The 20,310-nt window shown below is 47.4% G+C and overlaps 1 protein-coding gene and 1 non-coding gene across 2 annotated transcripts in view; both read right to left on the reverse strand.

Annotated features, from left to right (window-relative positions):
• Positions 1–248: 248 nt before the first annotated feature.
• Positions 249–11,684, reverse strand: LOC121111493. Its single transcript, XR_006930948.1, has 3 exons — positions 7,656–11,684; positions 4,354–4,451; positions 249–738 (listed from the first exon to the last, which is right to left on the reverse strand). It is a non-coding gene; the product is annotated as an uncharacterized LOC121111493 (transcript).
• A 5,867-nt stretch (positions 11,685–17,551) lies between these two features.
• HS6ST1 (heparan sulfate 6-O-sulfotransferase 1) overlaps positions 17,552–20,310 on the reverse strand; it is a 166,330-nt gene continuing 163,571 nt past the window's right edge. The window contains exon 2 of the mRNA NM_204482.2: positions 17,552–18,669. Within this exon, the coding sequence (NP_989813.2) occupies positions 17,961–18,669 (709 nt within the window). The 3' untranslated portion in view covers positions 17,552–17,960. The remainder of the gene's footprint in view (positions 18,670–20,310) is intronic.

Raw genomic sequence — 20,310 nt, forward strand, 5'->3', positions numbered from 1 at the left:
ATGATCCCCTGCTGCCATCCCCACACCTGAGAGGGGTTTGCTCCTCCACCTGGATGCAGGTAAGTGCAGGAGCCTGACAGGATTCATCCCAGGGCCCTCAGAGGGCTGGCTGATGTCATTGCAAGTTTCTGCAGTTATTTTTCATTTATCCAAAAGCACTGCAGAACCTTGCAAGATAAAGAGATATCCTCAAACACCTCTTCAATAGGGATTCCCACTCAGTGCTTAAATTTTGTTAGATGGTTTTTAATTCTTTTGATCTTATTTTTGGAGCAATCAGGTAAATTTTGTGAAGGCTTTACATGTGCATTCCATGCAGCTATTAAACCCAAACCTGTGATTTCTCAAAGCCACACTTGTCTGACAAGCTCTTTATGTTCTATAAAACTCTCTCAGGGGTCACTTCTGGTTTCAGGACATCACCAACTCTTGGGAGCTTCCACTCTGTTTCCTTTCAGACATCAGACAAGGGACCCTGGGTGCACTATTTTGGAACACCTGCCTTCTCTTCCACAGCCTATGGAGAACTAACACCATGGGACTGCTGATCTTTGCTGTCTGCTCTTCAGACTCTTCTTATGTACCAGTGGCTGAAGTTTTCCTCTGGGAAAAAAACATCAGAAGATCGCCGGGTGCTGAACTTGTGTTGGGTCGGAGCGATGGGGTGTGAGTAGTGTCGGTGGAGGAGCTGTGCAATCCGACCAGGCCCAGTAATGACCTCACTTGCAGATCTCGGACCTGTAGATGGAGCAATTGCACTGCTGAAAAGAACCAGGAGCGCCTGCTGACCCCTTCCCAGCAATTCAGAGCAATTTTTAAATCGGGAAATATTTGTCCCATATGGCTCTGCTGAGGCATTTAGCTAAAAATGCAACAACAAAAAGTAAACCGAAAAAATCCAACGTCAGAATCCAACGGAGCTTGGCAGGCTCTACCCCAATCATACCACGAACAGGAAGAGCCCTGCAGCTACACCAAGTTGTGTGCATGTTAAGACACACAATTAACACCATCTCTGTGAAATACAGATACATTTGCTAGACTTTCTGCCATGGTGTTCTGAGGGCTTTCCAGTGAAGTTCAAAGGTAGTTACCTCAAAAGGTCAAACTGCTTCCAGGAAAAGGAACAGACAGAGTTACTTCTGGATCTGCCATTGGCTGGTGGTATTTATTTTCTTTGAACAAACAAGAAAAACCCAACAAATACCCACACACACACAATTTATTAACCACCAACCACCCATAGAACCACCAGAAGTGCAATGTATTGTGAATGCCTCTCCCCATTCCCTTTTTCTCGGTAAAGAATGCAGAAGTATGCTGTGATTGAGCTCCATCAAAAAGGACTTGCTCTCTCAGTGGCACACCAGAGCTAAAGACGCGCTGTTTCTACACTTGGAAGCAAATCTTTTTGCCCGTTTTCCTCAGTACCTTTCTGCTTATTTCTTTGAACAAACCCATTGGGAAACAAAATAAAACAATATACCTCTGAAGTTCTTGCCTCTGTTGCCTTCCCCTGCCAGACAGCTACTGCAGGAGAAGCCTACTGCCAGCCCGGGTCTGTGGAATAATAAATGCCCTCCATTGCTTTGTGCTGGGGATCAAAGCAAGAACTGCATTCAAATAGCAGGAAAGTGATCTGAAGCTCATCAAGCATGAAGTGAATGTTTTAACATCTGGAAGTTGATTTCTAAAGGTCCACAGCACAGCTGAGATATTTCAGGTGATGAGGAATGAGACATTAGAAAAGCCTTGCTGTAAGGGCCTCGCCTTGCAGCCACCTAGAAGACATCTTAAATCGTCCATTCATTCCTTCGCTTATTGAGCTTAGCGCCCATGTAGCAGAATACAGAGAGAAGGTGCAGATGAACAGGCTCTGCCTCTTCTGGATGCTCTTCTCACACACCCAGAGGAGCAACGTGCACATCTTGCCTTGTCCTTTTGCTCCACAAAAATTAAAGATCAAGTCACAGTCACTTTCCTAGAGCAGTCACAAAAGTCAGCTCTAAGAATGAATGCGTCTGTTTCATCCCCCCGGGGTTTTTCCCCTTACTTTCTTTATTTTCTAGCTAGAGTCTTTCCCAGAAAAACCATCACACTCCAACTCAGATCCAAAATCCCTTTTGCTTGGATCTCTAGCTGCCTGGGATGAGGGGGGAGGGAGCAAGGAGCTCCCTTGTACCTCCCAAGTACCGCTCCTGCAGTACAGATGCCTGTACCGCAGCAAGAACCTCCAATTCAAGGCATTTTTCCAAAACATCAGTTGCTGAACACACCCAAGTACACCCATGGAGAATCAGAGAATGGCCTGGGTTGAAGAGGACCTCAAAGACCATCTGGTCTCAACCCCCTTTGCTATGTGCAGCGTCACCAACCAGCAGACCAGGCTGCGCACAGCCACATCCAGCCTGGCCTCGAACGTCTCCAGGGATGGGGCATCCACAGCCTCTCTGGGTACCCAGAGGAGGGTGCAGGTTTCACAAACTATTTTTCCATGTTTCCTCCAGCAAGAGTTCAGAGACATGAGACACGCTCAGCCCGTGTGTCGCAGAACAGTAACAGGTAAATAATTAAAGTCTTACTGAAATCAGTAGCTAGGCCACTCTGGTAATAGAAATCCAAAGCAGAAGGAGAAGGGAAGGGAAAGAACTAATTCATCCTGTGATTAGAAAACAATGCACAACCTTCTCTAAGTAACCTCGTGGCAGGAGGCAAACCAAACCAAGGAAAAGAAGCAGTACTAAATGACGAAGAAAAAAGGTATTTTTTAAGTGATGGACTCGTGGCCTGAGAGCAGATACATTATTTATTTCAACTATTTACATCCCTTTTCATTCATTCTGGCTCTGATTTACTGTCACTGGTGAGTTACAAGGCTATTAATAACGCATAGCACTGAATAACGTATTCCGTTGCACCAACTGCACTGTGTTTGGCTGTATGGCCCAGTGAGTATTTATAAATTTATTACACCGGAGGCTTTTTCTGAATGGTAGCTAAGATCTGTGCACACAATCCCAGTTCAAACCTATCCAGCAATCTAAAAAAGTGTTTTAAAGTCATGTCTGGAGAAACAGCTGACACAAAAGCAGTCAGTTGTCAACCCCAGTTCTGACAGCTGCCACAAAGCACCAATCACAGCAACAGCACTTTGGTGAGATGGTTGCACACAGAGCACGTCTGCTGTCAACCAAGCAGTCTCCTGGAGCCACAGCTTGAGAGAACATTATCAGCTGTTTGAATTGATTACAATACTGAATTTATTGCCCACACAAACCATACAAGCCACCAACTTCCATTGTTCTCCTGTGCTTGGAATGGAGTTCCCTAACCATAAAAGAGCTTCTTGGGAATGCAAGAAGGCCATTCTTTTAAAGACTAGTTCCTCACAGTGCCATCCAACTTCATGGTGAAATGTGGTGTGGTAAAGTGACACAAACTTCAAGTGGCCTTTAACACGATGCCATTAACTCCTGATCACCTCAGGACTCCTAAGCATTTGTATAGAAGAATATAAAGTCCAACGTGCAGAATGCCATAATCATTTGTGTAACAGTGACATCATATACTCAGCATGGATGCAGCCAAAGAAAAGAAGCTCTGAACACAATAAGGACAAAAAGTAGAGGCTCTCTAACTGCAGAAGGTTGCTGAACAGGCTGATTCTAAGGTCGCAGCATCACTATATCCAACACAAACACAAGAGCACAGGAACTAAAATATGTGTATTTGCAATAAAAGGGCAGGAAGGAGGTGGTGGGATGGAACTAAGCTGTTCTCTTCTGCAGCTGCTGAAAGTTACCTAAAATGAGATGCAATATAGAAGCGAGCATTTAAAGGAGAAGTTAGCATTTAAATGCAGCAAGCCCGCAGATGTTAGTGAGAATACAAACAACTTCTCCATGCCTGAGCTGAGTTACTGCATTAACTACTATTAGCTCCATTAAAGCAGTAAATGAGCACTCCACAAAAATTCCCAACATATGACTCTGGGGCTGTGTGATATATTCACATTAGTAGTATTTATGGAGCAATTCCCACCTATTATTAAAACACACTTGAATATACCACAGCAAAGTATAATCACATCCCAGAACTGCATCAACACCCTGCCAGGAAATGCAGCGAGAAAGATCCAAAGCTAATTACCATTGAACTGGGAGTTAATTGAGAGGAGCAAATGAGACGATCAAGCACAAGACTGCCAGCAAACTTCAAACTTCACCATTATGACAGAGTTGCATGAGTGTGCCGGATCGGTATTGGACTGTTAAAACGCAAAGTAACCCACGGTGCTGTATTGATTTAAGGCCAACAGAGGAACAATTTGTGCCTGAGCTCCCTGTCACTTACCTGTGAGGAGAGGAGTGCTGCACCAACAGGCATTGGCTGCCAGTGCTTTCTGAGTCCAGGTCCAGAAGAGGCGCCCATTTCCACTGTTATCCAAGAGCCTGTAATGAAAACCAGAGCTCGGCCTGATCAGAAGCTCCAAGGTAATAATTTCACACCACTCAGCTGAAGCAGAACTCCACAGCTCATCAGGCAGCAAGTGGAAGGATGATTTGTGCTCTAAATGAGCTCCTGCAGCAAAGATGCCAGCAGCTGACACCCAGCCCAAGCTGGGCCACAGGAACAGGCTTCAAGGGCTGTGAATTGTTGCTTTCACTCTGCAGGCACTGAGACACATCACTCTGTAGGAGCAGCCTGAGTGTGTGCTGTTAGTACAGGACACGCATGCATGTCTACCTCCTGTAAATGGGGTGTGTGTCTGGCTGCAGCACACACAAAGCCTGCCTTCCCTCCCCTTGTCTGTATCCCACGCTGCAGGCACATTCACAGGCTCTGAGGTTTGCAAAGTGAACCCACAGGGGACTTAACTTGCAGTTAAGCATGTGGAACAGTGGTACAGTGCTCTGTTCCCTCCAGGAAGAACAGAGAGGCAGTGCTGGAGGGAGGGAAATAATCCCTGCCAACTTAGATGGGTCCTGGACCTGGACCTTAGTTTCTAAGAAACACAAGCACTTGTCTCAGGCCATTTAGGAAAGCAGATCTCCAAACCGAGTGAATGAGAGAGAAGAGCCACTCAGGGCTTCTTAAACCTCATCCGTAGGACCTGACATAACGTTCACACGGTGAATGTTACGTGTTAGGTGTGAGATGTCAGGCTGGCAAGAGTTCTTAGACGTGTACCGAGATCCTTCAAAGCTGAAACCCAAGAAATACTCATCACAAACCAAGAGCCTTTGCTTTTCTTCTCGCTCCTCCTTCTTGTCCCCTCTATGGCAGGAGGCCAAGGCATGGTCTTCCACAAGATCACAAGCAGATTTGCTGGAGATTTCCACCAAGAATCCAAGCTGTGCTTCAAAGCACAGCACTCTCAGTGCCCTCACAAGACACACAAGCCAGCACCAGGGCAGCAGCCAGTCAGCTCCTCTGTAGCACTGCTGCAGGAAGCTCCCTGCTTATTCCTGTGACCTACCAATGGAGCAGGTTGCTTTTCTTCTCAGCAGGCACACTCCAAAACAAGGAAGCATGAGTAATTTCCCAGCTCTCTTACTTTTTAAATATACTTGCAGTGTCTCATTTGGGCAAAACATGAGGACTGCCCAGGCCATTCTATGACTGAACACGAGCCTCTGTGTTTTCCATCTGGCAACATCCAGCAAGTATCACTGCCTCCTCTGAGCTCTGAAGTAGAAGTCTTGAATTATCCATTACTTTGGATAGTCTTCAGCCATGTGTGAAGCAAGTGGTACAGGCCTGGGATACACTGCTGAGTCACAAAAGGCACCCAAGCACAAGAGCACTTAATCTTTTATTGATGAGGGACCCCCATGGGGAGAGGTGAGGAGGTGGAGTGGTTTTGGCTGCCAGTAGAGGATGGCAGGAGTGGTCCATACAGGCATGGAGAGCCCTCACTTAAAGGGCTGTCACTACTATTTCTTCATTTGCAACTCAAAACCTGGGCGATGTCCAGCCTCACAAAATACACCCCAGTTTGAGAGACTCCTTCAAAACTATGAAAGCCCTCAGCAACACCAGCACAACAAACAGCACATGTCCCCACAGACAGAAGCCCTGGAGCCAGGGATCTGCCAGCAATGGCTTCTGGTGCTCCAAGTAAGGCTCTCCAGTGAATTTCCAACAGAAACCTCGGCTGTTCCGATCTTCCTGCACTCTCACTGTGCCCCAACACTGTGCATGCTCTCATAGCACATTCATGGCATGCATCTTAACACAAGAAAAAAATCAGCGGTGGTGGTGGAGAAAGAACAGACCATCTGGAGATAATATGAAATCTGACAAAAGGAGGAAATTCCCCAAAAAATCAAAGGCAGGACTCCATTATACTGGAAAAACGACTAATTGTGAGGAGAAACTTGTGACTCACACACCCTAATGGAGTTTGAGGCTTCGGTCTTCCCCACTGGTATCATCACATCATCGATCCCCTGAAGCTGTAACTCCCTCCCTGCTCTGCAGATGGGGAAAGCGTGGCAGGTAAACGGGGGATTTGAGAGGGGTGACAGTGTCCTCACGGAGGAATTTTGTATTTTTTACAGCCATTTAAAAAAAATACTTAAGGAAAATCTTCTGAGGTTAGTAAGAGTTTTGGGGAACTAAATGTAAATCTCAGTCATGCCAGCCTTCCTTTATTCTTAATGAGACAAGTTTGCAGATTCTCACACACTGCTAACAGTGAGGAGCTTCTAATCTCACCTTCCTGCTAATGCAAAGATAACTGATTATGCCATAGCCCAAGGGTGAGCTGTAAAACTAATTCTCCTCTCTTCTGATTTAGGTTACAGCTTCCCGAGGTGGGATCTCATTTTGTTCCCTGTTTTTACAGCACAGTGAGGGCATACTTTATGAACGAGGATGCAAACACCACAGCATTTCAAATAATGAGATATGTGATAACCCACAGTGCTTATTATGTACGGAACACCCAAACAACACAGGTCTTTTTTTCTTCCTTTTTTTAAGCCAGAAGCTGCATGGAGCAGAGAGGCAGAGCTGAGCTCTTAGAGGAGAAAGACACCTCTCCCGCTGCATCACTGTAAGAAAGTTTCCCCTCTATTCTTGATTGTCACACACCACCACATAACAGCATGGAGCACTTTGGGAAGCAGAATAGGAAGAGTAACCAGGCTTGTGCTCATTGCTCATGTCCAAATGGAAGCCCATGACACAGCCGCCAAGCTGGCTGTGCCTGCAGCAGGACAATCCAGGCCGAGGAGAGGCAGGCAATTAATCAAGATGACCTTTCAATCCTTTTTTTTATCACAGAGAGCCATCTCTACAGGCAGTCTGCGTATCAGCCTGCTCCAGCACGTTTCCAATTACCTGTAGATACAGGCTTCTCCTTATTAGTGCTTGTGGATGGTGCTGCAGAGCGCCTAGAGCACAGCAGCTACAGACGCCTGCTCTTCCCCACTATCCCAAAGCCCTGCTGAAGCCTCTCCTGTACTGCACCACCTTCAGGCAGTGCACAGGAGAAAACAAAGCAAAAGACTAACCTGAGAACAGTGCCCCTCTATAGCAGTGACTGGAGGGCGCTGAATTCCTGCCACCCTCCCCCTCACACAAAGAGAAAGGAAACGTGAGGAAAGATGAAGCTTTCTTGGCAGGAGCAAGGGAGAATTCACACTCACCTGGCCTTGCTGTCCGGAAGGAGGGAGCCAGTTTCTGGGTATGGTTCAGAGCATGAGGAATGTGTGCACTTCCCTACAAGGGCATGGGGGAAAGAAAGGTTAATGAACTTGCTGCAGTTATCAAAGCTAACGTGCAGCAGATCCATCTTCAGGAAGCTGCTCAAGGCTGAGTTCTCCCAGTGCCTTTTGCAGTGGTTTTCACGCAGCGAGTTCGCCATGCTGTTTGACATCAAGGTCAGGAAATGGCAGCACGTGGCTCTGGGTTCTAGTGACGGTGCCCTCTGCCAGCACACAGAGAAGGGAGGCCTGGGATCCCAGTGATGGCACAGTCTGCAGAACACCAACTGGCCCATTTCATCCTCTTCTGCTTGGCCTCTCCAGTCTTCTCCCTCAGCTTTTTGAAAACTGCAGCTGCGTTCCAGTCACAGAAACGTGAATATGTGGAAATGCAGAAAGCATCAGACACGCCATAGGCAGAACTGCTAAATACTACAGACAGAGAGGGACAAACACACCCACCCAGAAGCAAGGATGAGCCAAGAGGGGAAAAAGCCCAGCAAGTGACTGCTGACAAAGGGAGGTGCTCTTTGTGGTGGGACGGTGCAGCCTGCAGCTGGGTGTGCAACAGGGAGCTTCTGTTATCACTGTGGTCGTTCCTCTCTGTATACTGACTGTCGCAGCAGATGCACAATGTGAATGTCTTTATATGTACATATAAAAATTCAAAGCTTGCATTCTTAAAGAACTACAAGCATTGCTTAGAAATAAAAGGAAATGATGAAGTCCAAACAAAAGCTCCTTGCATAGTCCTTGTATGCACCTAGAATGAAGGATGAACTGAAACACACTGCTTTTACAGCAGTGGAGAATTGATGAAGTACAAAATGAAGACCACCGTTTCAGAAAATCTGTATATAACTTCCCCACAGATACAGAAATAACCCTTGCTTGTGTTGCCTGCCGCTTCCTGAGGGCAGTTGCCAGAATGGATGCTTGGAGCCAGAAGCTGCTCACCCACTGCCTCCTAAATTCCACTCTTCCTTTCAACCATCTTCCAAGTGAGGAGAACATTCATATGTCCCACAGCAGCGCTCAGAACAAAGTGCAGGAAAACCTATGCAAAAGGGTTAGGTTAAAGGATCTCACACCAATATTAGATAGGCTGCCATCGAGGGATCGCTCCTCAAACCTACCACCTCTACCCCTGCTCCCAAAATAACCCAATGTCAGTGGTTTTAGTCGCTTCAGCAGGGAACCATCCAAGCAGATGATCGCATTCTCTTGGATTTGCAGTATTCCCCACTTGAACAGAGCTTGGGAGCAGAGTTGACAGCCCATACATCTCCCCACCTGCATGGGAATGGCCCCAAGCCACTGGCCCTGCAGCAGAACCCTCCTGATGGCTCCAGAGCTTAGCACCAAGCAGCAGACATGTTTTAATACTGCCAGCGGCACAGAGGTTTGGTTTTGCATTGGCCGGGTGGAATTTAACAGCCTACAGGATGATGTGGCTAATTGGCAACAGCTTCTGAATTCCTATGTAGCATCGAAATATTTGAGATTCAGGAAACAAACAAAGAGGAGATCAGCAGTACCACGTACTGGTGGGGGCTGCTACAGCATGCAGAACGTCTCAGCACTCACTAATTTGGCTGTGAGCTCTTGTTCTGAAAACAATGTCTGGCAATAATAACGCAATCCTGAGGAAAGGGCTCCGTGGGGAAGTCACTCACTCTCACAAGGGCCGTGTGATTTATACATGTTGTCACCGCCTGTGCCAGAAAATTGATGACTGATTACCACGTATTCATTTCAGCATCAGCTGTCCAGCCCAAGCTAAACAGGTTAGGCCACATGGAATTTCGTTTCTATTCATGGCACAACTGAGTGTAACAGTTGGTTTGAGTGAAAACAGGGAAGGAGCTTTCATCCCGGATCCAGTAAGAACTAGAATGTATTAAAGCAGCGCAAATTAAATGTTTGTTATTTATCATTACTACTCATTTATAACACAAACATCTGGATTCCATAACTACAGCCTGATAGAATGATATTATTAGCGAGGAGAGCAAAATAATTATGTAAATGCCATAGAGCTTGTTAAACATTTGCAGAGTGCTGCAATCACTCACCCGCTCCCAGCTCCGGGAGCACAGTGACACGACTCCTCTTGCTGTTGGTTGGGCGCCCATTCTGAACCAGGGGCAGCTGCTCCCTCTGCACGAGGAGGCCGACCCTTCCACGGGACAGAGGCATGGAAGCACTCTCAGCAGATGAAAAACAGCTTTTGAGAACGGCACAACCAGTAAGAAATTAGTAAAATCATGTGCCGGTTAGAATTTCTAATGCCTAAGAAACTGTAGCACACGCCACAGCTCCTGAGTATCACAACCATAGGGTGGCTTGTGTTGGAAGGGACCTCAACGATCATCAGGTTCCAGCCCCCTGCCACAGGCAGGCTGCCAGCTGCTAGATGAAGCACTAAATCACATTGCCCAGGGCCCCAACCCACCTGGCCTTAACCACCTCCAGGGACAAAGCAACCACAGCCTCTCTGGGCAGCCTGTTCCAGTGCCTCACCACTCTCCCAGCAAAAAACTTTCCCCTCACATCTAATCTAAATCTCCCCTCCTTTCAATTTCAAACTATTCCCCCTTATCCAATCACTACCTACCCACATAAAATGTTGATTTCTCTTATGCTTATAAGCTCTCTTTAAATTTTGGAAGGCTGCAATGAGGTCTCCCCCCAGCCTTCTCTTTTGCAACAAGCCCAGCTCCCTTCAGCCTGTCTTCATAGGAGAGGTGCTCCAGCCCTTGGATCATCTTCGTGGCCCTCCTCTGAATATACTCCAGAAAGGGCATGGACTGCTTAAAATTAATGAAGATTGCTAGTTTTGTTAATATTAGGCTTATAGGTTGTTCTTAGAAAATATGAATATGTAGGTACGTGTATGTTTCTTTTCCAAGCCTCTTGCTTCTCAGTGCAACTGCATTATGAAGGGCTTTGCTAGGAAAGCTTCCTTGCCTGCAACCTCTGCCTGCTTTAACAGATACATGGCAATGCTCTATTAAACACCACTCTGTTCATGACTATTTCATTGACTGCTCCCTTTAATCTGATGCCTATGAAATAATGATTACAGTAAAGCTCACGCTACTTTACTGGTAGGGCTGTGATAGATGTTTTTATGTCAGCGTGTGACCATGTCTCAGCTTCCCCCTGCAGCAGAGCCCAAACCCATGTGCCCAGGTCAGCACAGAGTGCCTCCAGATGCAGAATGCCCAGAACTTTAAGTCATCTGTGTGTAATTTATTTACAGCCCTGCTGATCTTGCCACTTACAGCAATCCTTGCCATGGAGTGCTGAGAATGATATGCATGGTGCCCTGCTAAGCCCTGCTCGCTTTCACAAGAAAATCTATTGGCATGTGCTTGTTGCTGGACATACATTTAATTGTAAGGGAACCTCCACCCTTTCTGCTCTTTGACTGAGAGCCTGCATAGCATGATGTGACCCATGCATGAATCATTAAGAAGGAAAAAAGAATCTGTGCTGCCCAGAGATCAATTAATGCAGAACGGGGAGCAGCAGCCACAGATGCAGAAACAAAAGAGAAAAACCTGCTTTCTTTTGGAAGGCCTCAGGTAGGCAGGGATCTCCAGAAGGATACCCTCACCTCCACTGCCAGCCCTTAATGAGGGTTGGGAAGGGGTGCATCCTGACTCCACCCCTCTGGTCACTCAGTACGTTGCATGCACCTGAGCTCCCCTGGGTTGGCCCTGCCTTCCACCAGGTGCTCCACCACTCCTTCAGGCCGTGACTGAGCGTTTCTGCTACAATCACCAAACAGCAACACATAGAACAACCAACCAACCAACCCACCAAAATAACCCCAAACCTCTCGGTGGTTCCTCCTTAGTAACCAATTTCCATGTTCCCTCCCCCCGCCCTTAGTGCTTTTTTGCCATCTTCTCCTTCTCGCACATTGAGGTGCCCTCCCTCGTTTGGCCTGCTGCCCCTCCTTCCTTCTGGTGCTCCTGGGAGGAAGAGATACCATAAAAATGGTGTAGAAAGACCGTGTGTGAACCAGAGTGATCTCCCCTTGGCTGTGCCCTATGCCAAAGAGATGGGGTGTGCAGTGCTACAGAGGGGATGAGGCTGTGGTGCCACCGCCGCCGCCATTTTGTGGCTGAGAGGAAGCGCGGCTGCGCACATCTGAGGGGGCAGCAGGTGGCACGTGGGGCTCTCTGGAAAGCACTGTGCCAAGGCAGGATGCAGCCAGCCCTCAGTGCTCTGAGCTCCTGCCACGGGGCTGTGGGAAGAGCAGCCTGGCGCAGCCATCCCTCCCTGCTGGTGGGAAGAGAAATGGGTGTGATGCAGCACACCAATGGCTGCAGCAGCACAGCAGGCCCACTGTGGCACACAGCTCCGTGCCCTGATGGAGGCCAGCAAGGACGACACGCACACAGAGGCTCGGATTTAGGGTTTATTTCATCTGCTAACATTCATTCTTCATCTAGACAAAAAACAATCCGATGACTATTTCTTTAGAGTCCAATCTTATTTTTTTTCCTTGTGGAAGAAAAGGGAAAAAAAAACAAAAACTTTTCACACTTTTTGTGTTTGCTTTGTAAGATGCTTTAAATAAATAGATAAAGCTTCAGGTGTTACATGGCTCGAGTTGAACTGCTGCCTTTTATTTTAATTTTAAGCTCCCGACTAAGGAGAAAAAAACCACCAAAACAAAGAGCAAACCGTACAGACTGAGTGCAATGGGATGGCAATGGGGTGGCTCCAACATGAGCACTGCAGAGCAGCTGCAGCTGTCTGATGGAGGAGGGAGGTGGGAAGGGGCACATTTCACCTTTCGTTCTACCCTCAGTCACATGACTCCCAAATGATAGAAATGCTGAGTTCCTTGGGAGGTGAAGCACACAACAAAGAGGGGAAGGGGGGAAAAAAAGAGCACCTGCATTGCCTTTCCCTTCCCTGTGCAGATCACGAAGCACAGAGGAAAGAGGAGACGATGCACGGAAAGCCTGTGACAAAACCACAAGTATGAAGAATCAGACAGCAGGAGGGACCCGTGGAAAGGCTGGAGGCTGTTGCAGGTTTGCCTGGAAGACTGTGCACAAACACAGGGATTTTGGATCGAGAGAGTGTGGGGGTTTCTGTCTTTTTCTTAAGAAAAAAAGATGGAAGGGGGCAGTAAGTTAAATCATATTTTAGTATGTACAAAACTAATCATGCTCAGTACGCCCTGTGAGTATAAAATTCTTCATTAGTGTACAACTCTCTCAATCCAGTCTGCAGAACAGGAAAATGGGTAGGAGGAGCTGCAGGGCTTGGAGGGATGAGAGACTCATTTGCAAATTGTGCTTGTTTTTCAGCTTGCATGGCTCAAAATGAGAGAAATCCATCACCTGCAGCTGGGACAACACAGGCCTTGTACCCATGTGCTCATGGGGACTGCGTTCATCTTGGCAGAGCAGCGGATGGACAACACAAGCAGGCAGCTCGGCCCATGTAGACAAAAGCCCTGCTGCTGTGCTGCTCATTGCCTGCTGCTGGGACAGCCTGGTCCCTGCGACACTGAATCCTGAGCTCGCTTCTGCCACTGGAACATGATCTGCTACTATCAGCACAGTAGTCTGCCTTGCAAATTGTTCTAGCACTATTCTTGTGATATTCACCATTCCACGACATTCAAAATTCCACAGGTTAGGAGGGGGTCTGGGTAACTCAAGAATGGGAAGCTAGGGAAGCTTGTAACCCTGGGATATAAACGTAGGCCAGGCTCTGCTCTACTCTGCACTCCCCCATCACTGCCTGCACTGCATTCTGCACAGCGGTTTCACGAGCTCAGTGGCACACTCGCTCCGCAGCAGGGTATCCAGGCTACGACCACGGTGGTCCCTCTGCCCCTCTCATGCCTCAGTCCTGCACTGCCCCTCCTGCTCCCATAGGGCAGCCCCGGAGAGGGGGGACAGCCCAGCTGGGGTCCGCCTTCTGCTGCTTCCATTGTCACCCCCATTTTGTAGCCATGGATGGGACTGCGGTGTGCTAAACCACCCACCTAGAGTGCTTTCCATTGACTCAAAGATGTTGGAGATGAAGGGAGAAACTGAAGCAAGGCAGAAGTTTGCACAGATCCCGTGCAGGGAGATTTTCCCCTCAGTGGCTCTGAGCCCAGTGACAGCCTTGGTTTGCAGCCTATGCAGTCTGCATCAGTCCTCAAAGTGTGCCTTGGGGCGGTGCACGGAGGCACCCACCTGGGAAATGTGGGTAGGAGGCCAGCTCCTTCAGTACAACTGGATGGGCTGTGACAAGGTTTCTTCTGCAACAATGCCCACCAAGCAGCGAAGCGTGCATCGTTCAGGTCTGCAAAAGCAAAAAAGACCTCTTCCTTCTTAGCGCTGCAGCAAGTGTTGTCCTTCCCACCATTCCCAACGCAGGAATGGAGCCTGCTGGCAAATCCCTGTGTACTCACTCTTGTTTGCATGCATGCAGGGCAGTGTAAGGCAGCAGAGCTGAGACCCAGTGTCTCTGCCTGGTACCAGCTAACTGTATAAAATGCTCCCTCACACAAATACTGCTGGCTGGACAAGCCCTCAGAAAGCCCTCACACAGCCCCAGCTCCTGCAAATGCTCTGCGTGGGGTGTTGCACCATAGCGATGGACGTGTATCCAAGTGTCTCAGCACCAGGAGAAATCTGAACTGGAAGGGAACCAACTTCCCGACCCCTGCAGGAGGGCATGGGGTGGCCCAAGAGAAACACTTGGTGCAGTGCAGAAGGTGTCGTTGTGTCTGAGTCATGGGAAAAACATTTTGGGAGGAGGGGGCACACACCGAATGAGGATGTATACTACCTGACCACTACTGTCAGGGCCCTTGAAGCCATTGCTCTCCAATCACTTTAAAACTATACACACAATTTTCATGTTATTGTAGCATCAAATCATCAGCCCTAAAAATAAAATTGTACCACTTCGAACTTAGTACATAGAAATCACAGAAACTACATTCACATTATGTTAAAATAAGTTCCCTTAAACCCACGAAACGAAGGAAATAGTGCCAGGTGCACCCTGCAGCCTATGCTCCAGCAGACAGCACTTAAATAAATCCAAGTGTGGCAGACAGCCTTAAACAGACTGGCACGGCAGCCAGGGCGGGGGATGGCTTTTGGGTCATCCTCTCCATTTCTGATACTCAGGCATAAAATCTGTTTCGTAGCGTGCTATACGTCTGCTACTTCGGGATGCCTCTTTGCAAAGGGGAAATGTTCTAATCCCAGTGTATGGGTGGAGAAGCGGAGGAAATGCAGGGTGCAGGACTGAAACCAGCAAACTCCTGCCTCAGAGCTAAGCTGAGGTCGGCCATCCTTTTGTGGGTTGAAGTGAAAACGTTAATGAGACTCTGTAGTTTCACTCCTTTTGCTTGTTACTGTAATATATTACAAAGCAAACATTGGAACAAGCTCTACCGACATGCTCCCGGGGTCAGAGGCTGCCTCTGATTTACAGAACGCTGCAGGTAGACCCATTAAAATCCAGCTGGTTACTCAGAGCCCATAACACAGGAACAACTCAGGCAAAATGAGCCCAGTTATGGTACCGGTGCCGATCACCTGGAGTCCCACTGACCATCGCCTTTAGGCAGACAAGAGCAGAACGTGGCCGTCAGTGCAGAACGATCGCAGCGCTCGCAGCGCTGGGGCCGCGTGGCTTTGCTGCAGTACCCATTTGTGCCCGATGGATCCCTAACACAGGGCAGGTCACAGCGAAGTGCCTCCGGGCAGAGCTGCAAACTATGTATATGAAACGGCTGCTTTTTAAATCTAGCACGTTGGTTTTGTGGATAAACGGCCTGTAAAATGGCATTTTTAAAACATAAATGTTTTCCTTAGTTACAGCAACACATAAAAGCGCTGGGAACTAACAAACACAGCTCCTCCCAGTCTTGGAAGTCAGAGATGAGCAAATGGATTTGTAATACTTTCTGCCCCCAAGCCAACAACAGAACACTGCTTTATTTTGCCTCTCACATTTCAGCCAGGCGCACGTGCTTAAGGCCAAGCACGCACATCTCCACAAAGAGGGGCCATTTCCTGATACAACCTTAAACACAGTGACTCCACCAGCAAGCAGGGCACCAGCCAAGCGCACGGTAACAGCGCATTAAGATGAGCATGTGAGCACTCTGCAACACCAGGATGCAGACCTGACTGGCATCCATCTGAAATCGACAGGCAATACATCCTTCGATGCCAGTGGACTTTGGGCCAGGTCTGTAACATGGCTATCTGACCCCAGCGTGCTGCTTGTAGGTTCCATTCCCAACTTGTCAGTCATCTTCCCTCTTCTGGAGAAGAACATCTCCAGCAGCAAGGTGCACACACCTCCTTTGCACAACTCAGTGTGAATTTGAAATGGCTGGAAACAGTGAGCTCTGTGTATAGGGCAGAGAGAGAACCCACGTACAGAACCAGCAGCAGTTCTGTGGATTTGTGTGATGGGAGCGACACTGCAAAAATGACACGCTGAATGTATCAGGTCTCTGCCTTTCCTTGTGTGATTATAATGCCATAATCGATCTGCAGTTACCACAGCCTTTGAAAATCAAATTCTGTTCCATCTGATTCATATTTTACCCCAGACAATAGTTGTTTCAGGTCTTACCAGCTGAGTAATAATGGGATGAGACATGAAGCAGGCAGAAATGGCATCATCTCCATGCTTCCAGACAAACAAAGAAGTGCTTGCAACAGCAAGAAAATAAGCCACACTTCAGTCTGTTGAGTGGGAAGAGGAATTAGGGAGGCCATTGTTGTTCTCTGACTGAAAACTCAGTAAGCTGAACCTGGCTGGACTATCACCACATTGGAGGATTAAACTTACATGAGTCCCTAAAAACCAGCATTAAAAGAGAGAGTTCTGCTTTGAAAATGGTCTGAGACTAAAAAAAACATCATCCATGATTCCCCTTTCCAGCTTTTTGAACACAGCTTGTTGATTTGAAGCGTGAGCTGCAGCGCAGGCACTCTGCCCAAAGACAACGTGCACAATCTCATCATTAATTCAGACCCACGGTCAGAAATTTGTACAGCTCTGGAAGAGAGCCCCATCCTGCTCCCACTTAAATCAGTTCCAGTGACTTTGCTGGAAGCAGGATGACGCCCATTATCTCTCGATAAGAGCAAGTAAAAATAACTTTAAAAATACAGATCCGGGTACATCTGTGTGCTTGTTGCAGTTAAGTATTTCACACAGCAATGAACAAAACAAAATCACCCCCTTGTCTTGTTGCCATAACCAATTATCTGTGGGATCTCCCAGGAACTTGTCCTGCAGCTTTACCAGGGAGTACTGCTATTCCACTCGTTCTCCCTGTCTCAGTATGTAGGATAGGGTTTTCACGCGCTGTTAACACATAATACAGATGAAGGAATGAGTGGCAATTGTGTAGGGTGACATTATGACATGGGGCTGCATCTTTGAGCCTATGCAGAATTTGGTTGGCTTTTAAATTGGTCTGGGACCTGCCTGCGAAACAGATCTGGGAGCTCTGAGCACAAGCTCCCTATTCATTTTATGGTGAAGCTGTGAAGTATGTGTGATACAAGTGCAGTGTATCAAAACCACTGTGCTACGTACATATCTTAGGCCACAGTCAATTTGCTTTCATGTTTCTTATCCTCCGATGCTTTGCTTCTTCTTTCACACTCATGGTGCTCTACTTTCTGGCAGGGGCTGCCAGCTGAAACGAAGCAAGTGCTCAGCTCACAGCCTGCCAGCACAGCGCATCCTCAGCTCAGTCACCGTTATCAGATCCTTACAAGCAATGCAATTCTCATCCCACCTCTAAAAACACCCACAAAAGAACACCTCCGTTTCCTTGTTTTTTTTTAATTAAGTATCCTGATATCATTATGCTCAGGGAAAAACAGATCTAAAGAAATCTTGCTTCTGCCATTTGTGTTTGAATTACGAGGATAAGAAACATCCTTTTGCATTTGGCCTTAAGAGGGGGTAACTGCATTTGTGCATTTTTTATCTCTGCATTATAATGCTGACCCTTTTTTTCATTTTTATGCATTTATTTATTATTTTTTTTTAAGAATCTCATCGGTCTTGTAAGAAACAGTAAAAAGACCCTATGCTTAAGGAAGCAATCTACCTTCTGTTTTACAGACTTGCTTTTAAATAAAATACTTTTCTGCTGCTTTTGTGATTTTACTTCCACGATCTTTGAAATGGAAACCCTACAGTATCATTCGTTCATATAAAAGTCTGCCTAGGCTACCACTTCTCTATAATATGGCTCATGTAGTCCTCAGTGGGCAAGCGTCCTTGCTCTTCGGTCTCTTCCTTGGGAAGCGCTTCATTGGACCGGTGAAGAAGCCTCTCTTCCCGATTCTTTATCCTCTGCTCCATCCTCTCTAGCTGCCGTTTGTACTGATAGCGCTGCTGGAAGAGGTCCTTTGCATAGTCGTAGAGCTGCATGTCCAGGTCATTGAGCTCCTCGATCCTGCGGATGGTGTCATTGTCCACCTCCACCCCTCCTGCCCTGGTGCTGTTGTACTGCATGAAGGGCCGGATGAATTTCAGGTTAAAAGTTCTCTCAAACAGGTACTGAGTCTTTCTCTGGAACTCTGTCAGGCCGAAGAAGGCCATGTCTTTGAGGTTCTTTTTTGCGCTCTCCAGCAGGATCTGTGCTCGCTTGTTCTCTGGGATGAAAGACATGTTGTAGCAGCCCACCAGGCTCAAGTCGGCCAACATCCTCACCTGGCGGTTATTGGCCAAGTTATAGGGGCAATCCATGAACTCCTGCAGCGTGCAGCCTGACCAGTCCGTGCCCTCATAGCACGATGGCAGCTCTTCGGGAGTCGGCGTCCTGCCATCACACATGTGCAAGGAGGTCTTCCAGGTGGCTCCTCGCTGGACGTGCCGCCATTCGCTGAGGTAACGAGATACGGGGTCTCTCAGCAGTGTGATGTAGTAAAATTTTCTGCGTGAAGAAGAGAAAATAAAATCAATTCTCTGCTACTAACAGGAAAGATGCTTGGAAATGTGAGATCTAGAGCAGACATCAAAAAGGAAAGAGTAAATCAACAGCATGGCATCCACTGCAGCGTACTCTTGGACCCTTTTCCTCTTGCAGTCTCCCACACTAAGTACTCAGCGCAACATTAGACCCACGTTGCCCACCGTTTTAATCATGCCAAGCAGTAACTTTCACCAGTGCAGCCCCTTCTAGACATAGACTGCAACGTCAGAACAAATCATCAGGATTCAACTCATACACCAACCTCAGAGAGCAGCTGTAACTCCAGAGGCCGCCTGGCCTTTCCCACTAGCATGCAGGCTCTGAAGGAGCCAAGGCCTGCTCTGCAGGACATGCCCAGGAGCTGCTCTGTTTTAGAGCTGGGCTATCACTTTCACCTCATGCAGCTGCTGACCTTGCTGCCGAGCTGAAAGCCGGGAGGCTGCACTGCGTAGCAGGATAACGCCACAGGAACACAAGTGAAAAATGAAGGGGAAACAGGAATGTGATATGCTTTGTAGAGAAAGAAGGCATGAGTTGACAACCAGCGACGGTACAAATAGTCTGTTCTCATTTCAGCTAAGCTGTTATCAGTTCAAACTTAAGACGAACTTGGATACATGAGACTACGAAGGGTGTAAAGGGAGGACTGCTAGCTAGGTGGAAACCTAGGCACTCCTGCAGCTCCGTGTGTAATGAAGCCAGCCCCTAGAGCTGAAAGCACGACAGCTACTGCCCGCAGAGAGAGCCCCTGGCTCTGGCTCACGTCAAGCCTGGATAAAGTTATGGTACTGCTAATGATGGCAGTTTGCAATGGCCCTGTCCAGACAGAAGGAAATGGGTTGGTTTTTTTTCATTAAATGGCTTGGGACCATGGTGTCCCAGAGTGTTTCTAGAACAAGGAAATTCCTTCTCTAGTTGCTGAAGTTGGCAGAGAATTAAATCCACATGTGCTCCTGGTGTGTGGGGCTGTGGGGAGCAGCTGGCTTTGGTAGGGTAACGCACACCTATGGGCTACTGGAAATGCTTTGCATTAGAGGTGGCAGCGGAGTCACCTCCCCATTAGGAATGCATCTTTGTAAAGCTGCTGTGGCTCACTGCTCTGCCAGGAAGGCTTGAGAAAGCTGAATGTGGTGGCTGCTATGAGGGCACTGTGCAGTTGGTTGAGAAAATCAAGAATTTTTTAAAAAAGAGACTTTGGCTAATATTAGCACACCCATATTTTCCTAACACCTTCAATATTATCCTTCCTAGAAGTATCCTAAATTACTGCAATAAGAATAATTTAATTTAAAGAAAATACATCAATTGCCCGGGAAGTCTGATTTTAAGGCATGTTTGCTTTCCCAAGTTATTATTAATTTGCTGCAGAGTTGCTCTAAAGCAGTGCATCTTGGTCTTTCCAACAACAGCCATGGGTGCCAGCTTGGGCTCCAGCTTTTCCCTTGTTTTCTGCTTTCATAACTAGGGCTGCTAAAAACACTTGCTATTTTTGGAACCTTTTTTGTCTCTCTTCATAGCCAGGGTATCACACTGCCTAGCAGTGCTTTGCAGCACAATGTTTGGGTACGGGGAGAGAGGAGAAAGACGGGGAGCAGAGTGCAT

This window comes from Gallus gallus, chromosome 9 (genome assembly GCF_016699485.2).
Source record: "Gallus gallus isolate bGalGal1 chromosome 9, bGalGal1.mat.broiler.GRCg7b, whole genome shotgun sequence".
Classification (NCBI taxonomy): Eukaryota; Metazoa; Chordata; class Aves; order Galliformes; family Phasianidae; genus Gallus; species Gallus gallus.